At 31.4% G+C, this 22,418-nt stretch overlaps 2 protein-coding genes across 2 annotated transcripts; both read left to right on the top strand.

Annotated features, from left to right (window-relative positions):
- Positions 1 to 63: 63 nt before the first annotated feature.
- Positions 64 to 4,317, top strand: LOC124936078 (nucleolar complex-associated protein 2). The gene is made up of 11 exons (XM_047476534.1): positions 64 to 203; positions 295 to 419; positions 502 to 573; positions 655 to 1,203; positions 1,293 to 1,595; positions 2,139 to 2,468; positions 2,589 to 2,795; positions 2,938 to 3,024; positions 3,472 to 3,566; positions 3,645 to 3,767; positions 3,857 to 4,317. The coding sequence occupies exons 1-11, from the start codon at positions 185 to 187 to the stop codon at positions 4,164 to 4,166; spliced, it is 2,220 nt and encodes a 739-aa protein (XP_047332490.1). The 5' UTR covers positions 64 to 184; the 3' UTR covers positions 4,167 to 4,317.
- A 7,419-nt stretch (positions 4,318 to 11,736) lies between these two features.
- On the top strand, positions 11,737 to 14,933 carry LOC124934397. The gene is made up of 5 exons (XM_047474923.1): positions 11,737 to 11,978; positions 12,065 to 12,514; positions 12,602 to 13,681; positions 13,770 to 13,840; positions 14,351 to 14,933. The coding sequence occupies exons 1-5, from the start codon at positions 11,877 to 11,879 to the stop codon at positions 14,682 to 14,684; spliced, it is 2,037 nt and encodes a 678-aa protein (XP_047330879.1). The 5' UTR covers positions 11,737 to 11,876; the 3' UTR covers positions 14,685 to 14,933.
- The last annotated feature ends 7,485 nt before the right edge of the window (positions 14,934 to 22,418 follow it).

The following is a 22,418-nucleotide window of genomic DNA, read 5'->3' as shown; positions in this document are numbered from 1 at the left end:
TCGACCGACCTAATTTCATCTTAACCCGATCCTTATATCTTTTTATATTTTAATTTGACGAACCAAACAAGCCCTAAAGCTTAAACCCTAAAAGTCCAATTCTTTCTTCTTCTTCATCATCTCCCTTTTTACTTACTTTCTCTCCGATAGCCACCGCAGCTTCAAACCATCAGCCGTATTCGCCATGGGAGCGAAAAGAAAAGGTTTGAAGATCATCTTTTCAATCTCATGTATGCTTCCCATGAGTTATTTTCCTTTTTTTTATATGAATTTTGTTGAAATACGGATTTTCAGCTCTGAAATCAAAAGACGAAGCTGAAGATATGATAGAAGAAGGAAGTAAGTCAGGTAGAACAATGACTGACTCTACGGAGAAAGCAAGCGAGCATATACAACAACTAGAAAGACTTAAGGAAAAGGTTAGAAATTTTGGTTTAGTTCTAACCCTCTCCTTAATTTGATTGAAGTTCCAACCTTGAATAAGTGTTTTTCCTTTTGCAGGATCCGGAGTTTTATGAGTTTTTGAAAGAGCATGATAATGAGCTTCTTAATTTCGACAGTGAGGATATTGATGTGGGTGTTTATTCTGTATCATTACTTTACCCTTTTGCCTTACTGTCATAGTTTTTGTTTAAAATAGGGATTTTTTTGTAGGATGAGGATGTTGAGGAAGATGATGAAGACTATGAAACACAAGATGAAGAAACTGATGCAGATGAACCTAAAGTGGAAAAGGGGAAAAAATCATCTACAAATGTTATAACAAGTGAAATGGTTGATTCTTGGTGTAAGTCAATCAAAGAAAACAAAAGTTTAGGAGCAGTTCGTTCACTTATGAAAGCTTTCCGTTTGGCCTGCCATTATGGTGATGATAGTGCTGATAATTCTATGCCAAAGTTTAACACTATGACTAGTAGTGTATTCAATAAAATAATGATAGTTGTTTTTAGTGAAATGGATGGTATTATAAGAGGACTTTTTAAATTCCAACCTACTGGTGGTAACAAGGAGGCAATATCAACCCTTGTGAACACTAAGGTGTGGAAGAATTACAATCATTTGGTGAAATCTTACCTTGGAAATGCTCTACACGTGTTGAATCAAATGACTGATACAGAAATGATAGCATTCACCCTGAAACGTTTGAGATGTTCATCTGTGTTTTTGGCGGCTTTTCCTGCCTTTCTTAGGAAATACATCAAGGTACTTGCTTGATTTTCGACACTCTTTAATATTTTTTTTTAATATTCTTTGATTAAAAATCTTTAATGTGGATGGATTTGTTTTTGAAGGTTCTCCTACACTTCTGGGGTACAGGAGGAGGTGCATTACCGATTGTCTCATTTCTATTTTTACGAGATTTATGTATCCAACTTGGCTCGGATTGTTCAAATGAGTGTATCAAAGGGATATACAAGGCTTACGTAATGAGCTGCCAATTTGTGAATGCTACAAAACTAGCACACATCCAATTTCTTGGAAATTGTGTAAATGAGCTCCTTGGAGTGGATATTCAGGATGCATATCAACATGCTTTTGTTTTCATCAGGCAACTAGGGATGATCTTGCGTGAGGCGCTCACAATGAAAACAAAGGTATGATACTTATCATGGTTACTAATGTTCAAAAACTTAGTCCTTTTGTTAATAGATCAAAAGAATCTCTCCATGATTTGAAGCAACTTTTCAACGCCGTTTATAATAAACTAATATATATATATATATATATATATATATATGTTGTAATAAAAGAATCTCTCCATGATTTGAAGCTTTGAATAAGTTTTTTTTATCCGATAGCAAGTTTACTTCTCTTTATCTGGACTGGACAAGAACTTGGTAACTCTCATTTCACTCACTCAGAGCAGTTCAAGTGGAAAGAGTTGAGATCTCAAGATTCCTACTAAAAGCACTTTGATTGAACTCTAGGGAAAAATCCATAGAGCTTGTTTGATCTGGGGTTATATGGAAAAAAATAGGTGTGATCTTGATTGATGAAAAAGTGGATTATTTGGTTTACATTACTAAAATAGCCTTTTGTATTTAATAAGATAAATGATTATTTTGTGAAAACTCAAACGCCCCAAGATCAAATAAGCTCCTAGTCTAATCAAACTGATTTTATGCATTGCTTTGTAGGAAGCCTTTCGGAAGGTTTACGAATGGAAGTACATTAATTGCCTTGAACTATGGACTGGAGCCATCTGTGCATATGGGTCACAAGCAGATTTTAAGCCACTAGCTTATCCCCTAACACAAATAATTTGTGGGGTAGCCCGTTTGGTTCCCACTGCACGGTATTTCCCTCTTAGATTGCGATGTATCAGGATGCTCAACCGAATAGCTGCTTCAATAGGTACATTTTTACCTGTTTCTCTCCTCCTCATAGACATGCTGGAGATGAAAGAACTGAATAGACCCCCAACTGGAGGGGTGGGTAAAGCGGTTGATTTACAAGCCGTACTGAAGGTAATTTGACTCGATTGGTATTGTAATTATAATTTCAATTCCTTATTTGAAGTCATCAAACAAACGATCCAACCAAACCAATCATAGCCTAAATTAGTTTGAACTTCTCTTGTTGGTCAGGTAAGCAAACCTATGCTCAAGACACGGTCGTTTCAAGAAGCATGTGTTTTTTCTGTGATTGAAGAAGTAGCTGAACATTTAGCTCAATGGAGTTATTCAGTTGCATTCTTTGAGTTATCCTTCATTCCTGTTGTGCGGCTTCGTAACTTCTGTAAATCTACAAAAGTTGAGAGGTTTCGTCGAGAAATGAAGCAACTTGTACAAGAGGTAAACGAACATCTATCATAATGATCCATATAGTATATGTTACTTCTTTGTAGATGTGCTTTATATAAAGTCTTGTGCAAATTTGTGGTGCTTCATGGCATCATTGAAAGAAACTGAATTTAAGACTTGTATGTTTTTGCAGATTGAGGCCAGTATTGAATATACCAACCAAAAGAGAGCATCGGTTAAATTTATGCTAAATGATGTTGCAGCTACATCTTTTCTTGAGGTACTAAGTTCATGATTTACCCATTTCCAAATACAAAATCTATCAAAAAAAATCTAGCTTGTGATCTAGCCAACTACGCTGTTATACCAAAAAAAAACAAAATTGCTATATAATTTTTTTTTACGGTTCTAGATCCAAATATAGTGTAATTTTTTGTTTCATTAGTATATCAGATTTCAGATCCTTTCTTTGGACATGAGCAAATTATGTTTTGGTGATTTTTGACAATGTGGATTTTTTTCGTATCACGACGATCCACATACAAATATGATAACAGAACAGCCCAATGTCTTAATCTCATATATGTCGATTTTTTAAGAATAAGCCTAAACCTGTTCCTCATTTGGATTAGAATTGGCGTATTATGCATTTCAAATGGTTGTTTATTATCTCATTTGCCAAGGCTTAAATAATAGAAAAATCACAATTCTAAAATATTATATACAGGATGAAAAGAAGTCTGGAGTTAGCCCTCTGTCGCAGTATGTTGTAACCCTTCGGGAAAGAGCTCAAGAAAGGCGTGACTCTCAGACAGAATCCAGGTTTCTGATTTGATTCATTCTAGTTTACTCTCTAAATGGTCATTATGAAATTCTAACAACAAATATTTTGATTGTTAGCATCGTTATGGGCACCCAATCTTCTAGTTTTGGAAACAAGATAAGGGAAACTGATGAAGAGCTTGAAACCGATGATGGCAATTCCGTCTTTAGCTCAACTTGGTTACCAAAAAATAACCCTAAGTATGATCATCATCCTCCTCCTCCCAACTTTTCATAATGTAATTGTTGTTCATGTGGCTTAATGTTTATTTTTATTTTTTTTAACAAAGGACTAAGAAGGATGATGAGACAGCTCCTCCCAAAGAGGAGAAACAGAAGAAAAAGAAACAATCTGGAAAGAAAACAGCTGTGGATGTTGACATTGTTGAGGATTTGATCCTAAGTTCAGACGACGAGGATGAGGATGTTATGAATGATGATGAAGATAATATTTCGGAGGAGGATAACTTTGAGGAACAGACAGAGAAACGGAAATCACAGAAAAAGGAGCAGAAATCGTCCTCGGGTGGCAAATCATTGAAAAGAAAAGGTAAGTTTAATAATAAGAACAAATCTAGGAAACAGAAGAGAACAAATTGATTGATTCTACCAGATTTTGTGTTATATTTGATACCACTTACTAGGGTATCTGGACAAAGGTTCTTAGAGAAAACAATTTTGCAAGATATTTTTTATGTTCATTCTGTAATACAAGTTTTGGCTTTTAAACAAGACATTTATTTTTAGCAAATCCAGTTTGGATAGATCTGAAATTATTAATTGTTTAATTAGTAAGTAGTTTGCATTTATTTGTTAATTGTTGAATTTCAAAGTTTACTCTATTGACGAAGTTAAGAATACCTTATAGTTATGGCTATTCATTTCAATTTAAGGCGTCTTAAGGAGGATACTCGAGATTTTTGCTTGGTTAGACAATTATTTTCACATAAAGGTCTTTATTTAAACAAGAGTGTGTAGTGTATGTTAAAATATTAAAATATTGTTTGGCATATAAATCTCTAAATTTAATGAGAACTTCCATGTAATTTGATATTTGTGGTGAAATTAAAAGTTCTTAGGCTAATATTAATCTTGCAAAAGACAGCTACTCACATTTTATGTCATTTGTGGTGGAAACAATTTTGAAATGACACTTTTCAAATAACAATTTATTTATGTTTTTCATATTTTCTTCATTTATTAAACAGATATAAAGAGAAGTAAATAAATATGTGATATTAAGCAAACTTTTGTAACATTTTTTTTTTTGTTTTTTTGGCCATATAATAAAATGAGTTAAAAGAAAAGGTTAATGTATAAATTTGAGAATGAATAATATTTTTTTATTCTTTCTAAAACTACCCCACTTAATTATAAACCATAAATAGATTTAAAAATAAATTTATCAAATAGTTCAATTGGTAAAAATTAAAGAAATAGTGTAAAAGAAAAAAACAAATATAATATTTTTTCTGAAATAAGACTTACACTTACAAGTTACAATATCCAAACCCTACTTCACACTCAAATGCAACCAATTGATATAATATGCATCAAATAATTCATATTTATATCCATACCTTAATAAACTAATTAATCACTATAAAAATATACAATAATAATTTCAAACAATTTATTTTATTAAATAAAAATAAAGAAATCAAGTTGATATATCTCTAATAATTTATCTGTACATATCTTAATATATCATATTTTAATATCTCAAAATCCTAAATTTGATCTTATATTTAAATTTTAATAAATAACGATGTTTTTTGGTTCAAATTAAGTCATATAACACTTAAACAAATTAGATCATTTTAAATAATAAAATATAGAGAAGATAATTAGAATATTTACAAAACTTGAGGAATCAAAATTAGTGAATGTGATTAAGACATATAACCCTTATCAAAATAAATAAAAATAAAAGTGTATGTGTTACGGTCTTCTCATCAAAAACCTCGGTCCTAAAATATTTTATGCATCCGTCTCTCGGCCCAAGTGTCCATATGGTCCAGTTTATGTTTTTTAAGGAATAATTCTATTTTGTTTACTTTCTCTCTTATTTCTCTTGAACTGAATTATGTTATTTTGAAAGTTTTTTGTAACCAAATATTCTTGGGCAAACCAACCTCTTTAAATGGTGATGCCCACCCCACTTTTTGGGGCTATGAATTGAATATTTTGGAACTTGGTGTTTAAGTTATCTCTCGGCCCTCCTTCCCCTTCTTGGACCGCTAGGTGTAATCTAGTGGTATTTCTCTCCTCCCTTCGGCTCTTCTCTCCCTTGTAGGAATTTTCTTTAGTCCTAAATTCATGATTCTAAACAAATACATATTAGATTTCTTTTCTTTCAGGCTTTAATCTATAATCTTATAGATCGATAATATCTAACATAGATGAATCACAATCCTAATACATAAATTTCTCTATGTCCATAAGTTGATTAAACAAGCGGAAGCGTACCTGAATTCATGATGAAGATCTTTGAGTTTGGGTTTGCTCTTCCAATTCTACAAGCGGTTTTCTCCCTTCTTCTCTCTTACGATGGAGGTTAATAAGAAAATGAAAACTGGCTACTTGTGAATCGGGGAACCACAACCATTTTATATTTATTTATTTATTTATTTATTTATTATTTAACCATCATAAATAATAAATAAATTGACGGTTTCTACACATAATAAATCGTACCATACTAATAACCAAACATGACTTAGCCCAATAACCAAAATACTTTAGTGGATCACTTTATCAATTGAGTTCTGAATAGACAATAGCCCAAACACATTATTTATATATATTAGTCCAATAAATCTAACAATCTCCCACTTGGATAATATATATAATTACATGTGTTCATCTTTATGCGCAAATAATGTGGCTATCATAATTTAAAGTCACTCCAAATCAATCTCGTCCATTAATCATATCAACATTGAACCAAAGCGGTTTAATTACATTAGTTCGTAATTCAACCCATCAATGATCACGGATATCAATATAATTAAATGACATAGATCATAGTACGGATGTGTAGCATAGAAATGACATCCAGTGTGATCCAACATGTCAACTTCTAACTGGTCCCTAATGAGATCAAAATTTTCTATAAACAGAGTGTAACAAAATTCTTTATTATCCATAAACTGCAGTAATCAATAAGTCTTTATAACATACATATATATAGAAACAAACTCCCACTAAATCTGAATATCTTCAAATAACATAACACTCATTTGAGCAGTATGCTCCAAAAAGACCTTGGGTGGTAATCCCTTAGTTAGCGGATCCGCAATCATAGAGTTTGTACCAATATGTTCTATATATAAATGACCACTCTGAACTCTTTCTTTAACAACTAGGAACTTGATGTCAATGTGCTTTGACTTAGTTGAACTCCTATTGTTGTTCGAATACATGACTGCTGATTTATTGTCACAGAATAACTTTAGTGGTCTTTCAATTCCTTTCACAATCTTTAGCCCAGTGACAAAATTCCGCAGCCACATTCCATGATTGGATGCCTCATGACATGCTATAAATTCAGCGGCCATAGTGGAAGAAGCAATGAGTGTTTGTTTAACACTTTTCCATGAGATTGCTCCTCCAGCAAGCATGAAGATATAACCTGAAGTGGATCTCCGACTGTCTTGGCATCCAGCAAAATCCGAATCTGAATATCCAACGATCTCCAGTTGGTCCGATTTCTTATATGTGAGAATGTAGTCTTTAGTTCTTTTCAAATAACGCATAACCCGCTTGACTGCTACCCAGTGATCCATACCAGGGTTACTCAGATATCTGCCTAACATTCCGACAATGTATGCCAAATCTGGTCGAGTACAGACTTGTGCATACATCAAACTTCCTACTGCAGATGCATAAGGAATTTTCTGCATTTCTTTAACTTCAAGATCATTCTTAGGACATTGTTGAAGACAAAATTTGTCTCCTTTAACAACGGGGGTGTTTCCCGATTTACAATCCTGCATGCCATATCTCTTTAGTACATTTTCAATGTAACTCTTTTGTGACAATCCAAGTATACCTCGAGAACGATCTCGATGTATCTGAATTCCTAATACAAAAGAGGCATCACCAAGATCTTTCATTTCAAACTTAGTTGAAAGAAATCTTTTAGTTTCATGCAGTAAGCCTGTATCATTGCTAGCGAGCAATATATCATCAACATATAAAATCAGAAAAATATGTCTGCTCCCACTAAATTTGCGGTATACACAATCATCAATTAAATTACCCTCAAAACCAAACGAGATAATAATTTCATGAAATTTGTGATACCATTGACGAGAAGCTTGCTTGAGACCATATATGGATTTCTTTAGTTTACAAACCATTTTGTTTGGATCTCCCACCACAAAATTTTCTGGTTGGTTCATAAAAATTGTTTCATCAATGTTTCCATTTAGAAACGCAGTCTTAACATCCATTTGGTGTAGCTCAAGATCAAAATGCGCCACTAATGCCATGATCGTCCTAAAAGAGTCCTTTGTCGAAACAGGGGAAAAGATTTCTGTAAAATCAATACCTTCCCTCTGAGTGAAACCATTTGCAACAAGACGTGCCTTATATCTTTCTACATCACCCTTTGAATCCTTTTTGGTTTTAAATATCCATTTACAACCAATAGGTTTCGCACCTTCAGGTAATGAGACTAGATCCCAAACGTCATTGTCTTCCATAGACTTAATTTCTTCATTCATGGCAATAATCCATTTATGAGAATTAGAACTATGCATTGCTTGATGTAAGTTGATAAGATCATCTTCCATCATTTCAACGCTATCCTCATGTTCTTGGAGAAATACAATATAGTCATCCGAAATAGCATTTCTCCTTTCTCTCATGGATCTCCGTAATGGCATTTGTTCTTGAGGTTGTTGAGTTTGTTCTTCAGGAATGTTTACCTCATTTTCAATGGGAAGATTTGTATTATTGTCTTGAAGTTCTGGAATTGCTTCTTGATTAATATCATAAATAAATTCATGATTATCATCAGTAGCAATTATAGGAATTTGAACAAATTCCTCTTCAAATACAAATTCCTTAGTATTTCTCCCCTCAAACTCAATATCCTCAAAGAACACTGCATTTCCCGTCTCAAAAATAGTTCTGTTCGTGGGAACAAAAAACTTATAACCCCTTGATTTCTCAGAATATCCAATAAAGTAACAACTAACTGTTTTGGAGTCCAATTTCTTTTCATGAGGCTTATAAGGCCTTGCTTCTGCTGGACATCCCCAAATATGAAAATGCTTTAGGACTGGCTTTTTACCGGTCCAAAGCTCATAAGGAGTTTTAGTTGTTGCTTTAGTTGGAACTCTATTGAGAATATATGCTGCAGTCTTTATTGCTTCTCCCCAGAGAGATTCCGGTAAAGTAGAATGAGAAATCATGCTTCTTACCATATCTTTAAGAGTTCTGTTTCGTCTCTCAGATACACCATTCATGTGAGGAGAACCTGGCATAGTGTATTGAGGTACAATTCCACATTCCTCTAGGAATTTAGCAAATGGTCCTGGACGTTGTTCTCCTGATCCATCATATCGACCATAGTATTCACCACCACGGTCAGATCTGATAACTTTAATTCTTTTACCAAGCTGATTTTCTACTTCAGCTTTGTATGCCTTAAACACGTCCAGTGCTTGGGACTTCTCACTAATGAGATAAAGGTAGCCATATCTTGAATAATCATCTATGAACAAAATAAAATATCGTTGACCATTCCAAGAAGCCGTAGGGAATGACCCACAAATATCAGTATGAATGAGTTCTAAGACGTTTGTAGTTCTGTTGGCACCCAATTTCCTTACGTTTGTTTGCTTTCCCTTAATACATCCAATACAAACCTCAAAATTGGAAAAATCAAGAGAATCAAGAATTCCATCATTTACAAGCCTTTCAATTCTGTGTTTAGATATATGACCTAAACGCTTGTGCCAAATTGATGCAGAATTTTCAGTTGTTAATTTTCTTTTAGTACCGCGATGACTTGTATGCAAAGTTTCATTATATGAGGTAATTGTATCAAGTAAATATAGATTATCATAAACTGACAAAGAACCATTTGCAATAATATTTGAATTTAAAGAAAGACTAAACTGACCATTTTCAAATGAACAATAATAGCCAAATTTGTCCAAAACGGAAATAGAAACCAAATTCCGTCTAAAAGACGGTACAACAAAAGTGTCTTTCAAATCCAAATAAAAACCAGTTCTTAATAATAATCTAAAATTCCCAATAGCCTCAACTTCAACTGATTTGCCATTGCCCACAAAAATGAATCTTTCATCATCACTTGGCTTTCGGCAGCTCAGGCAACCCTGCATAGAAACACTAATGTGGGTAGTAGCACCAGAATCTACCCACCAAGTGTGACTCGGTACTGAAGTTAAATTAACCTCAGAGCAAACTAAAGTAAGAGATTCACCTTTCTTTGCACGCCATGCGTGATATTTAGTGCAGTCCCTCTTCAAGTGTGTGGATTGCCGAGAAAAGAAACAACTAAATTCCTCATTTTCTTTAGTTTGTTGTTTCTTTTGCACGGGACAACCTGCAGCTTCTTTAGGGTTCTTCCTTTTATTCTTTTTATCTCTGAAATTACTTCCTGAAGCCAAATGAGCACTTTCAGTCCGATCTTGCTTCAATCTCTATTTTTCTTGCACATCATCTTTACTAGATATCTTAATTCATGATTTAATCATAATATGATATCATAAAAAAAAAATCTTAATATCAACAAACTAACATAGAGATTGGCTCTGATACCAATTGTAGGAATTTTCTTTAGTCCTAAATTCATGATTCTAAACAAATACATATTAGATTTCTTTTCTTTCAGACTTTAATCTATAATCGTATAGATCGATAATATCTAACATAGATGAATCACAATCCTAATACATAAATTTCTCTATGTCCATAAGTTGATTAAACAAGCGGAAGCGTACCTGAATTCATGATGAAGATCTTTGAGTTTGGGTTTGCTCTTCCAATTCTACAAACGGTTTTCTCCCTTCTTCTCTCTTACGATGGAGGTTAATAAGAAAATGAAAACTGGCTACTTGTGAATCGGGGAACCACAACCCTTTTATATTTATTTATTTATTTATTTATTATTTAACCATCATAAATAATAAATAAATTGACGGTTTCTACACATAATAAATCGTACCATACTAATAACCAAACATGACTTAGCCCAATAACCAAAATACTTTAGTGGATCACTTTATCAATTGTGTTCTGAATAGACAATAGCCCAAACACATTATTTATATATATTAGTCCAATAAATCTAACATCCCTAACCTCGAATTCTTCTCTAATTCTATGTCCGCTGTGCTAGAGTGTTGAATTCTACCATCGGTCCCGAACATCAAGAATCCTCAGTCATAATATGCTATAAGAGTTATTAAAGAGGAGAAACCATATATATTTATTTATAAAACCTAACTTTAACTCCTAAAATTATTTGACTAGGGAGAGACTAATTTTATGGTATAAACAAATGAATTCAAGAATTAAAAGAATTAGCATAAGTTTTTTTTTTAACTTTTCAAGAACTTGAAAAGTCATTATATTTTTGGCCTATGACTTGTTTTTATTTATATGATTAAGATTTGAGTTAGTTTTTGTATTTTATTTGATTTGTCATATTGTTTAGCCGGGTCGAATTTTTATCCTAAATTTTTATAACCCAAATAATACTTTTAATGGTTAGTGAGTCGTTTGTTGCATATTAATCATAAATTTTCAAATTTGTGTTGTCCCTTCTTAATAGCTTTTTGATAACGTTTAATTGGTTTGTCCGACTTATTTTATTTTTATCACTTTTAATTATGTGAGTCACATGAAAAAAATGATAAAATTATTCAATTTTTTTTATTATTATTTTAATCATTAAAATGTGTTATATTATTTAACATTGATTTTATTTTCATTATTTATAAATTTTGTTTATATATATAATTATTTATTTAAATTAATAAAAATTAATTTAATTTTAAAATAAATAAATAATTACTTGTAAAACTATTTTTACCCCTATTATTTCTAACTCTTTTTTGAAATTTGAATTATGCACATATATGAAATAAGAAAAATATTTTATATAATAATAAACCAAACGAATATCAAGGTTTTGCCTACCCACGACTCCCCGGACCACCGTAGATTCGCCGGCGATTCAACCGCCAGCCGATACATCCGGTGAATGTGAAGGAAGAAGGGTTTTAAATTTAGGGTTTTTCTTCTTCTAGCTTCAATCTCACTGCCATGAAAGATATGAACTGGGTTCCTCCTCTTAACAAATCCCCATATACAAACCCTTCTTCTGATTTGCCCAAGATTCTACTCTATGCTCTTCGATCGACAGAGGTATATCTTTTATCAACTCAACTTCTCTATGTTTTCCTTTTCATGATTGACAACCCATTGAACCAATTCACCATTTTACCTTTCAGGGTCTTAAATCGAATCTCCTAAAAAAGTTCTATTCTTTGCTTATACAATTTTCTTCAAGTGTTCCAGAGCATGACCCAATATCTGAAACTGCTTCAACTTGCTGGTTGTTAAATGTTGATCCTTACCATAAAGTGTCATTTGAAGATATAAGCTTTATCTCGGATGTATTGTCTGAAGAAGTTTCTAAGATGTTCAACCAGATTATGTCTATTTCATCTCCTGATTCCTTAAGGAATGATTCAGATAAAGCAACTACCTTGGCTTGTGTTGAAATACTGAAGCTTCTTCTTCGTTGCTATATGATCTTGCTGAGCTTTTTTGAGAAGGATCAACATAAACTTATGTCTCATAGTCGGGTTCTTTTCGATATGCTTAAACGATTAGTTGATTCTTTGCATTCGTTAGAGCCTTCTGATGAGCTAGTTCCCCTTTTGTGTACGATCCTCGAGGTTAATTGATATGTTTACTTTATTTATGTTGAATTTGGATTCTCTAGCTTCAAGATTTAAACAAATGGATATTGGAATATGATTCAGGTTTTTGTAGATGAGCTTTCAGTTAGTAGTCGACTGAGGGAATACTTTAAGTTGGCCGATTCAGCTTTCAAGAAGGGATGGAGCTATGATAATGCTGGAATAGTAATGGAACTGATCTCTGAACAGTTTTGTGCTTCGTTTTCTCATGAACAAGCATTCAAAACCTTCATTGAGAAATTATTCGATACGAAAATGAGTGAACTGAGTCTGACTGCTGTTGGATCGTTGATTCTTAATCCGGTCCTGTTTTCTGCTCCAAAACTTTTTCAGGCATATATTGTTTCTTTAGCTTCTCAAGCAATTCGTATCAGACAAGGTTTAAATTGTGTTCATCCAGAAATATACCTTTCAATATTTGATATGGCTGTTACAGTCTACAGCAAGAACTTTTCTTCCATTCCTAAATGCAACCCTAATCGACAGTCATCCGACTACTTGTCTTGTATTAAGCCAGTAACACGAGACAGAATTGACAATGTAATAGGAAATTTAGACAATTATTGGAGATTAAACCTGCAAAAGACATTCTCGAGGACAAAATCCGATCTTCTTGCTTCGTCCATTGCATACGTGAAGGAGAGTAGTCATTTGGTTCTTAACATGCATTATAAAGATGAGATAATATCGGTTTTATCTCAACTGATACATAATGCATCTGCTGTTAAGGTGGATTATATGTCTATAGATGTCGATAATGACATACCTCAAGACATGTATCTTCTTGCTTCATCTTTGGACTTTGTGAGCAGTTCGTTTTCGCAAGTTTTGCAGTATCTAGTGCAATTTAGGACCATGGTGACTTCTCGAAATCTCTTGAAGGTTATACAGTGTTTCGGAAAACTCGGAATTTGTTCAACAAATGAAAAGCTACTAAACGACATGGAATCGAAGATGATGTTTGTTCATTTTTATGGTTTGCTCTCTTTGAGCTTCGATAAGTCGCTTGATTTCTTAGTGAAGGGATGCATATCGATGATCGCAGCTTTGCTTAATCTATTTGTTTTTGAAGAAGGGGGCTTACTTGGTTTGCAACCATTTATTAATGATAGTGCGCATGGACAGTCTCGTGAGAACATTGAGGTGAGTATTATCCGCAAGAACTTGTACTTTTTCTTATACTTGAGGTTTTGGCTTGATCTTCATTTTTTAAGAAAATCTCACAATGCAGATTGGTGTAGATCATTCATCTAGTCTCGTTATTGCCTCAAAATTCTTGAAGATACAAAAACTTTGCTTAAGGTATGTGATTGATGATTTATATCCAACAATCTATTTGGAAAGTTATTAGTGGAATGACAATGGTTAGCTCATATAAGAGGCTTGGACTAAATGGGTTGCCACCCCCTGAGGTCTCGAGTTTGATTTCCACATAAAGCACCTGGAATGAAAGAAGCTCGTTTTGCTTCCTACAATTACTTTGTGCTGTCATTTCTTAGGTTAAGTTCATAAATCATCTCTACATAATATTTTCAACTCCTTATTCTCAATCACTGGTTTAAATATTCTAAACATTAGTTGGTAAAACAAATCGAGCCCGATGAAAGTTCATGAAACGAGCCTTTAATGCAATTTCAGGACGCAAAATGAGCTTATTTTCTAAAATATATATATTTCAATCAATTGTGTATGATCACTACCAGAAGGACTGTTCATTTATTAACATGATTGATGAGATAAAGCATTAGAAGTTTGAAAAGAATGCATGTGCTCTCCCTTGTTGAGTTTATATCATTTTGGTATTTTTTGCAGATCACGATCTTCAGGTTGCAGTACGAGTGAGGATGTGAATTTAAAGGGAACTCCGTTAGATGTCACCCCAAACAAAGACAGTTCAAATGGTTCTGTTTGCATTGAAGAAGAATTTTCGGAGACAACCTGCAAGGGGGATATTTACCTGAATTGCACTATGGGAAATGACAGAAGACCAGATGATTTTGATGATTTAGCTGATTTTGTAGAATGCAAGAAAGGAAAGGATTATTCAAGTTGGCTTAAGAATCGTGAAAGGTATAGAAGACAGAAATTTGAAAGAAAGGCAGTATTGCAGTGGGAAAGAAAAAAGAAAGCCTGGAGAAGCAAATGAAAAGACTATGAAAGTTTAGTTTAATGTAATGTTATGTATACTTTGAGTAGTGTAGAAGTATGTCAATATATGATGACCAATAGTTCACTGTTCTTTGACGGTTTTTCTTTCCTTTTCTTTTTGTTTTTTTGGAGCCACATATTCAAATGTGCGACTTACCTTATCGTAGTTTTTACAAGAAAGTACCAAAAAAAAGAGCAATTGTTTTTCGAACCTTATCATTCTAGCAATGGGCATCATATAGTTCGATGTCAAAACGATCTGCCATTTGACAATAGTAGAGCGACATCGACTGAGTGCAATTCGTAACATTTTATTATTATTAGAGTTATTATGTTTCCCAACTAACTTTTTCTGAAAAAGAAACAAATTATTAAATCTCATTTTGTCATGAATAGAAAAAGTCTTATAAAGATAACCAGTAAAAATCAAGTCATGACATTGCTTATGAGACAAGATAAACATATAAAATGAGAAAAAAATAAAGAGAAATTTATAAAATAAAATAATTAAATTGATACACATTTTTGCAAAGTTTCTTAAACCATAACCAATATAAAGTGTGAACATAGTAATTGAAGATTGTCACCACTCTGATTTTATTACCAAAATCTCAACTACTTTCAATATAAAAGGATTGCAAAACTATCATATTTTTCACATATCATAAAACTAGAGAAGGGTCTAAAAATGAAGTCTTTTATTGTAACATTTGTGATGGTTTTAATAGTAGCAACAACAACAACAAGAAGAATAGAAGCCATTAATTTCTTTTGCCTTGGAGGATGCCTATATAACTGTTACCCATTGCAGAATAATAACTGTGTTAACGATTGTATACACACAACATGCCAAAGCGATGACAATGTTTATTGTGCAAGGCTTTGTGTTCATAAGTTTTGCGACAGAATCCCGCCAGAAAGTAAGTAATTAAAATGTGTTTTTCGCTGTTTTTGTTTTAATCTATCTATCGTTTTATCTAACAATAACTTGTTTTTGTTCATTTCTAATGTTGTAGATAAAATTAAACTACAGAGGTGTTGCTTGAACTGTGCTATGAACTGCAATTCGAATCAATGATCAACATTTAGAGAAGTCTCGCCAGAATTCTCATGTGTTATTTTATTGATTGTCTTTTGTTGTTGGAATGGAATTTGTTAATGAGATTGTGATGTTTGGATCTAAATGGATTATGATTGAGAATAAAACTGTCGATATTGAAACTTGGAAACATTTTTCGTTCTCAAATAATAATCAAAATGAGAAACAAGAAATTTCTTAGCAAAACGAGTTTTCCTAACAAATCCAAATCCATGTTTTCCAAAGACTCTGAAAACGATCCCTTACTGAAAACGATCCCTTACCTTATATATAAGGGCTCTATTTATAAGAGTACTTAAAATATAAAGAAAGTATTAATAACTAGGATAATACCCTTGTGTTGCAAGGATAAATAAAAATTATATTTATAAAGTTTAAATAAACAATACTCATCTCTTTGTGGTCGTTATCGTCATCGTTTTCATCGCCTTCATTATCCTATTCGTCGTTAACAATTATGGTCTGAACATGATTGTGCTTCAATGGTTGAGACAACCTAGTGATCGTTTTCCTCTTCTCAATCATTTCTGTTTTCGTTATTCATAAAAAAAAATAACAAATTTGATAAGAAGACATTTAATTAACATTTTTCTCATCAGCACCGACATTTTCCTTTTCGATTTTTTACTCTTATATCCCGGTTAACAAAAAATATTATTTATTACATAATAAACATCTCATATTACTAATCTCGTAACCTCACTTTTGTACTCAACCGTCTCAATATTATCAATCTTTCTTACCATCATTTTTGGCAAACTGACCATTTCACCATATCACTAACCTCTTTAACCTCATTTCTTCGGTAAACCAACAAATTCATTCATATATTTAACGAAAAATATTTTTTTTTCTACAATGAACATCTTACTACTAATCTCACTAATCTCGTAACTTACTTCAAATATTTTGTACCTCAATCATCTCATATCATTTCCGCGACCTTTTTACCATCACTTCAGCAAATCAACCATCAATCCAAATGACCCCTCATCTCGTGAACTCACTTTTACACTTCGGTCAACCAACCATCTCAATCGCACATTTAACCACAAATATTCACTTTCTCAATGGACAATTCTTATACTAATATTGTAACCTCTCACATGTCTCTTATCCCTTGCCAAAACAACTACTAATCTCAATCGATCTCTAATATCATTACTTCACACTTTGGTTAATCGACATTTTATTCACATATATTTTTAACTATCAATCACAATCGACCTCTAATCTCGTTATCTTACGATCATTTGTTACCAGTCTCTTATCCTTCAATAAACCAATCACTAATCTTCAATCTTATTGGTCTCTTATCCCTTGGCCAATCAACCACTAATCGCATCGACATCTCATCTTGTGACCTCATATTTTCACATGTTTCTAATCCCTCGACAAACTAACTACCAATCTCAATTGATCTCTAATATCGTGATCTCACACTTCGGTCAATCAACATCTTATTCATATATTTTTTTAACTAACAATCACAATCGATCAATAATCTCGTGACTTTACGACCCTTTGTTACCGGTCTCTTTATCCTTCAACAAACCAACCACCAATCCTAATCTTACTGATCCCTTATCCCCTTAGCAAACCAGCAACTAATCCAATTGACATATTCTCGTGACATCATAATTTCACATGCTTATAATTAAGGATGACAATTTGAAACCGATATGCGGTAAGGTTTTCTCCGAAATCGAATGGAGATGGGGCGATGATGATATGTGTGTCCTCCACCCCGACTCGATCTCATCTCGATTTTTCCTCGAACACTATAAACACAATTAAATATATAAAATCACCAATATATTTATTTATTTATTATATTTTATAAGAGTCGTAAGTTTATTTATTTATAATATAAAATTTTAATATATTACAATATATATTATATTAAAAATCCGTTTATATAATTTTAATGTATAATTTTTAATTTTTTAAGAAATATTTTATAAACGGTGTCCCGCAGGGATTCCCGAATCCAAACATGATGGAGATGGTATTAAAAAAATCCTCAAAATAAAAATAGGGCGGGGATGATAAATGCATTCCCCACCCCATTGCCATTCCTACTTCTAATCTCTCAACAAACCAACTATTAATCACAATTAACCTATAATCTCACGACTTCATTACTTTCACGCGCATCCTTATCTCTCGTCAAACCAACCATCAATCTCAATGAACATCTACATCTCATGACTAGGGATGGCAATTTGAAACCGCCCCGCGAAAACCGAACTGAATTGCCCCGTTTGGGATGGTTTTTCCCCGAAACCGAATGGAAATGGGGCGGGGATGGTATTTGTGTCCCCCCGCCCCGACCCGCCCCGATTTCACCCCGAATCTACCCCGAATCTGCTCCGAACACCATAAACATAATTAAATATATTAAATTATCAATATATTTATGTATTCACTATATTTTATAAGAGTAGTAATGTTATTTATTTATAATAATATAAATTTTAATATATTACAATATATATTATATTAAAAAACGTGTTTATATAATTTTATTGTATAATTTTTATTTTATTTTAAATAAAAATAATTATTAACGGTGCCCCGCGGGATTCCCCGAAACCGAAAAAAATCGAACGGGGCGGGATGGTATTAAAAAATTCCCCGAAATTAAAACGGTGCGGGGACGGTAAATGCATTCCCCGCCCCGAACCGCCCCATTGCCATCCCTACTCATGACATCACATGTCTCTTATCTTTCGACAAACCAAACACCAATCTCAATCACACTTTCACACGCCTCTTTTATCTCTCGGCAAACCAACAACAATTTCAATGTTACCAACTTTTTATTAATCGGTAAATCAATTACCAATCACAATCCACTTAGAGCTTAGACTTGGGTCTTTCATTCCTCAAATTCGCAATTACCATCATCATTGTCATTTTGGTCTTTATAATACCACTCTCAAAGACTTAGGCATTTCATTCCTCGTTATACCATCCACCTACATATACCATCATATTTTCTCTTAAATTCGCATTAGGTGAGGTTCGAATCATAATTTCAAACCTTAAATGTGAACACTTTAACTGATGAGGAGTGATAGGGAGATGAAATTTGAGGGAGAGAATGGAGGAGGGAATGCTGTGTCACTACATCACTGGTTGGAAAAAGGATAAAAGGTGAGGAGAGAGAGAACAAAGAGAAATTTTGTTATTTTTATATCTAATCAAATTACGCCACATCATTCCCTCCTTCATTCCCTCTCCCAATCATCCTCCTTCATTTCTTCTCCCAATCATTTCTCTTAAACAAACTTTAGTATATGAAATTTAAAATTATATTATTATTATTATTATATATTTATATATATTTATATGATAAATATTTTTAAAATATTTAAATCTAATATATATTATATGATTAAAATAAATAAATATATAATATAAATATATAACATACGTATATAAGAGGTGAGAGAAAATAAAAATAATAAAAATTAAAAGAGATAAAAATTATATAATATCTATATGAGTATACAGAAAATAAAATATATATATATTAATTAGGAATAAGAAATTAGTGATTATTATTAAAAGATAAGAGTGTTTAATAATTTATAAAAAGTTTGTTTTTAATTATGTTATGTTATTATATATATATATATTTTTTATATTTTATATATGAATATAAAAATTATTTATGAGAGCCTATATATTTCTATATGATTAGTAAGAAAAAAATATATTATATAAAATTAATAATGAAAGAGAATAATATATATATATATATATATATATATATATATATATATATATATATATATATTAGAAAGGAAGAGAAAATAAAAAATAAATAATTTAGGAAAAGAGAAATTAGTAATTATTATTAATTTTGTAAGTGAGTATATATATAATTAATTAATTAGGGAAAAAAATTAGTGATTATTTTTATAAGTAGATTCATTTTGTATTTATCTTTCTACTGATTGTTTTTAGTTACGGTTTTAAATAATTAACACGGTAATACAAAATTGAAACACTAATAACAATTGAGAATTCTCATGTGTGATTTTATTGATTGTCTTTTGTTGTTGGAATGGAAATTGTTAATGAGATTGTGATAAATGTGTTTGGATCTAAATCGATTATGATTGAGAATAAAGACGGCTGTTATTGAACATTTTTTGGTCTCAAAGATATTTGTATTATTTTCATCAAAATAATTCATCAAATAATAATTAAAATGAGAAACAAGAACTTTCCCAGCAAATCAACTTTCCCCAAACAAGTCCCAATGTTTTCGAGAGACTCTAAATGGAGTTTTCCAAACAATCCCATATCACTCCTATATTTATAAGGGTACTTAAAATATAAAGATATTGTTAATAATAAGATATTATCTAACATTAATTCTATATATATATATATATATATATATATATAATGTTTTATTTTCAAAGTATCCAGATTGTCGGGGTCGAGATAGTTATGATTAGTTTGAATATATATATACGAGAGTAAATGGATAACTGGGTCGAATTGTGAGTTGACCCGTCCATAAATTTAAAACGGTTAAAAATAAAATTAAAAATATTATATATATGTTTCGAACTTGCAGCCTAACAAAAACAAGTACAACCATTTAACTAATTAGACTAAGACTTTAAATTTTAAATTCAACACTAAATTTGATGAACATGGAATATTCTTAACAGTATAAGTTCAACTTTGTAACTAACTAATATATATATATATATATATATAATAATAATAATAATAATAATAATAATAATAATTTTTAATTTCAAAGTGTCTGAATTGTCAGATCGAGAGCAGTTGTTAATTTGGATATATATCTTAGAGTAATGGATATTTGGGTTGGATTGTGGGTTGACCCGTACATAAACTTAAAACGGTTAAAAATAAAATTAAAAATGATATAGATATATTTCGAACTTGCAACCTAACAAAAACTAGTACAACTTTTTAACCCGCTTTTAATTAATACTAAGAAAATTTTCGTGCGATACATACGAATAAAAATAAAAACAAAATAAATTAAAAAAATTATAATAATATATATTCAATATGTAAAATTCTTAATAAATCACGAATAATATATTAAAATAAAAAATAGAACGTTTTCATTCCACGTTATATTCACTTCGGTAAAACAACTTATTTTCTTACATGTTTCATCACATATTTTTCCGAATGAATCTCTCATCTCGTGACTTTACACTTTCACTTTTTCAATCAAATATTTGATTCATATTTTTTTAATAATTAGCATCGTGACCTCACACTTTAGTCAATCAAATATTTGATTCATATTTGTTTAACCACTTTTAATTGATACCAGCCTATTATCCCTCGGCAAACCACATTTCAATCACACTTAATTAAAAAATTGTACTTATTTTGTTACGTTGCAAGTTCGAAACATACAAATAGTATTTTTAATTTTATTTTTAACCGCTTTAAATTTATGGGCGGATCAACCCACAATCCGACCCAAATATCTATTTACTCTCACATATATATCCAAATTAACTACAGCTCTCGTCCAGCAATCCGGACACTTTAAAAATTAAACATCATTATATATATTAGTTAGTTAAAAATTTGAACTTTTATTGTTAAAATGTCTCGCGTTCATCAAATTTGGTGTTGAATCTAAAATATAAAGTGTTGTTAGCCTAGTTGGTTAAGAAGTTGTACTTATTTTGTTAGGTTGCAAGTTCGAAACATACAAATAACATTTTTATTTTATTTTTAATCGCTTTAAATTTATGGGCGAGTCAACCCACAATCCGACCCAAGTATCCATTTACTCTCACATATATATCTAAATTAACCACAGCTCTTGACCCGGCAATTCGGACACTTTAAAAATTAAACATATATATATATATTAGTTAGTTAAAAATTTGAACTTTTATTGTTAAAATGTCTCGCGTTCATCAAATTTGGTGTTGAATTTAAAATATAAAGTGTTGTTAGCCTAGTTGGTTAAGAGGTTGTACTTGTTTTGTTAGGTTGCAAGTTCGAAACATACAAATAGCATTTTTTATTTTATTTTTAACCGTTTTAAATTTATGGGCGGGTCAACCCACAATCCGACCCAAGTATCCATTTATTATCCAAATAAATCACAACTCTCGACCCGGCAATCACAACTCTCGACCCAACAATCACAACTCTCGACCCGGCAATCCGTACACTTTAAAAATTAAGCATAATTATATATATATATATATATATATAATAAATCTTAATAGTAAAAAATAAAGTTTAACTAATTATGAAAGAAATTGACACATTTTTTTATTTTTTTATTTTAATAATAAATTTAAATAAATAAAATTATTAATTCAAAATTTATTTAAAACAATAATAAAAAACTATTATTAATAGTATAATAATAATTATTCATATATATATATATATATATATATATATAATAAATCTTATTGAAAAAATTAATAAATTTTAAAAATAAAAATTTAATTTAAATATATTAAAATAATTTTATTTATTATATTTAAAAAGAATATAAATATTATATATATAAGTATTTTTTTAATTAGTCATTAAATTATATATGCATACACAAAATTAAAAATATAAAACAATAATAATAAGTGGTCTAGT

Source organism: Impatiens glandulifera, chromosome 4 (genome assembly GCF_907164915.1).
Source record: "Impatiens glandulifera chromosome 4, dImpGla2.1, whole genome shotgun sequence".
In the NCBI taxonomy this organism is placed as follows: domain Eukaryota; kingdom Viridiplantae; phylum Streptophyta; class Magnoliopsida; order Ericales; family Balsaminaceae; genus Impatiens; species Impatiens glandulifera.
This window is presented reverse-complemented; position numbering and strand designations above follow the sequence as displayed.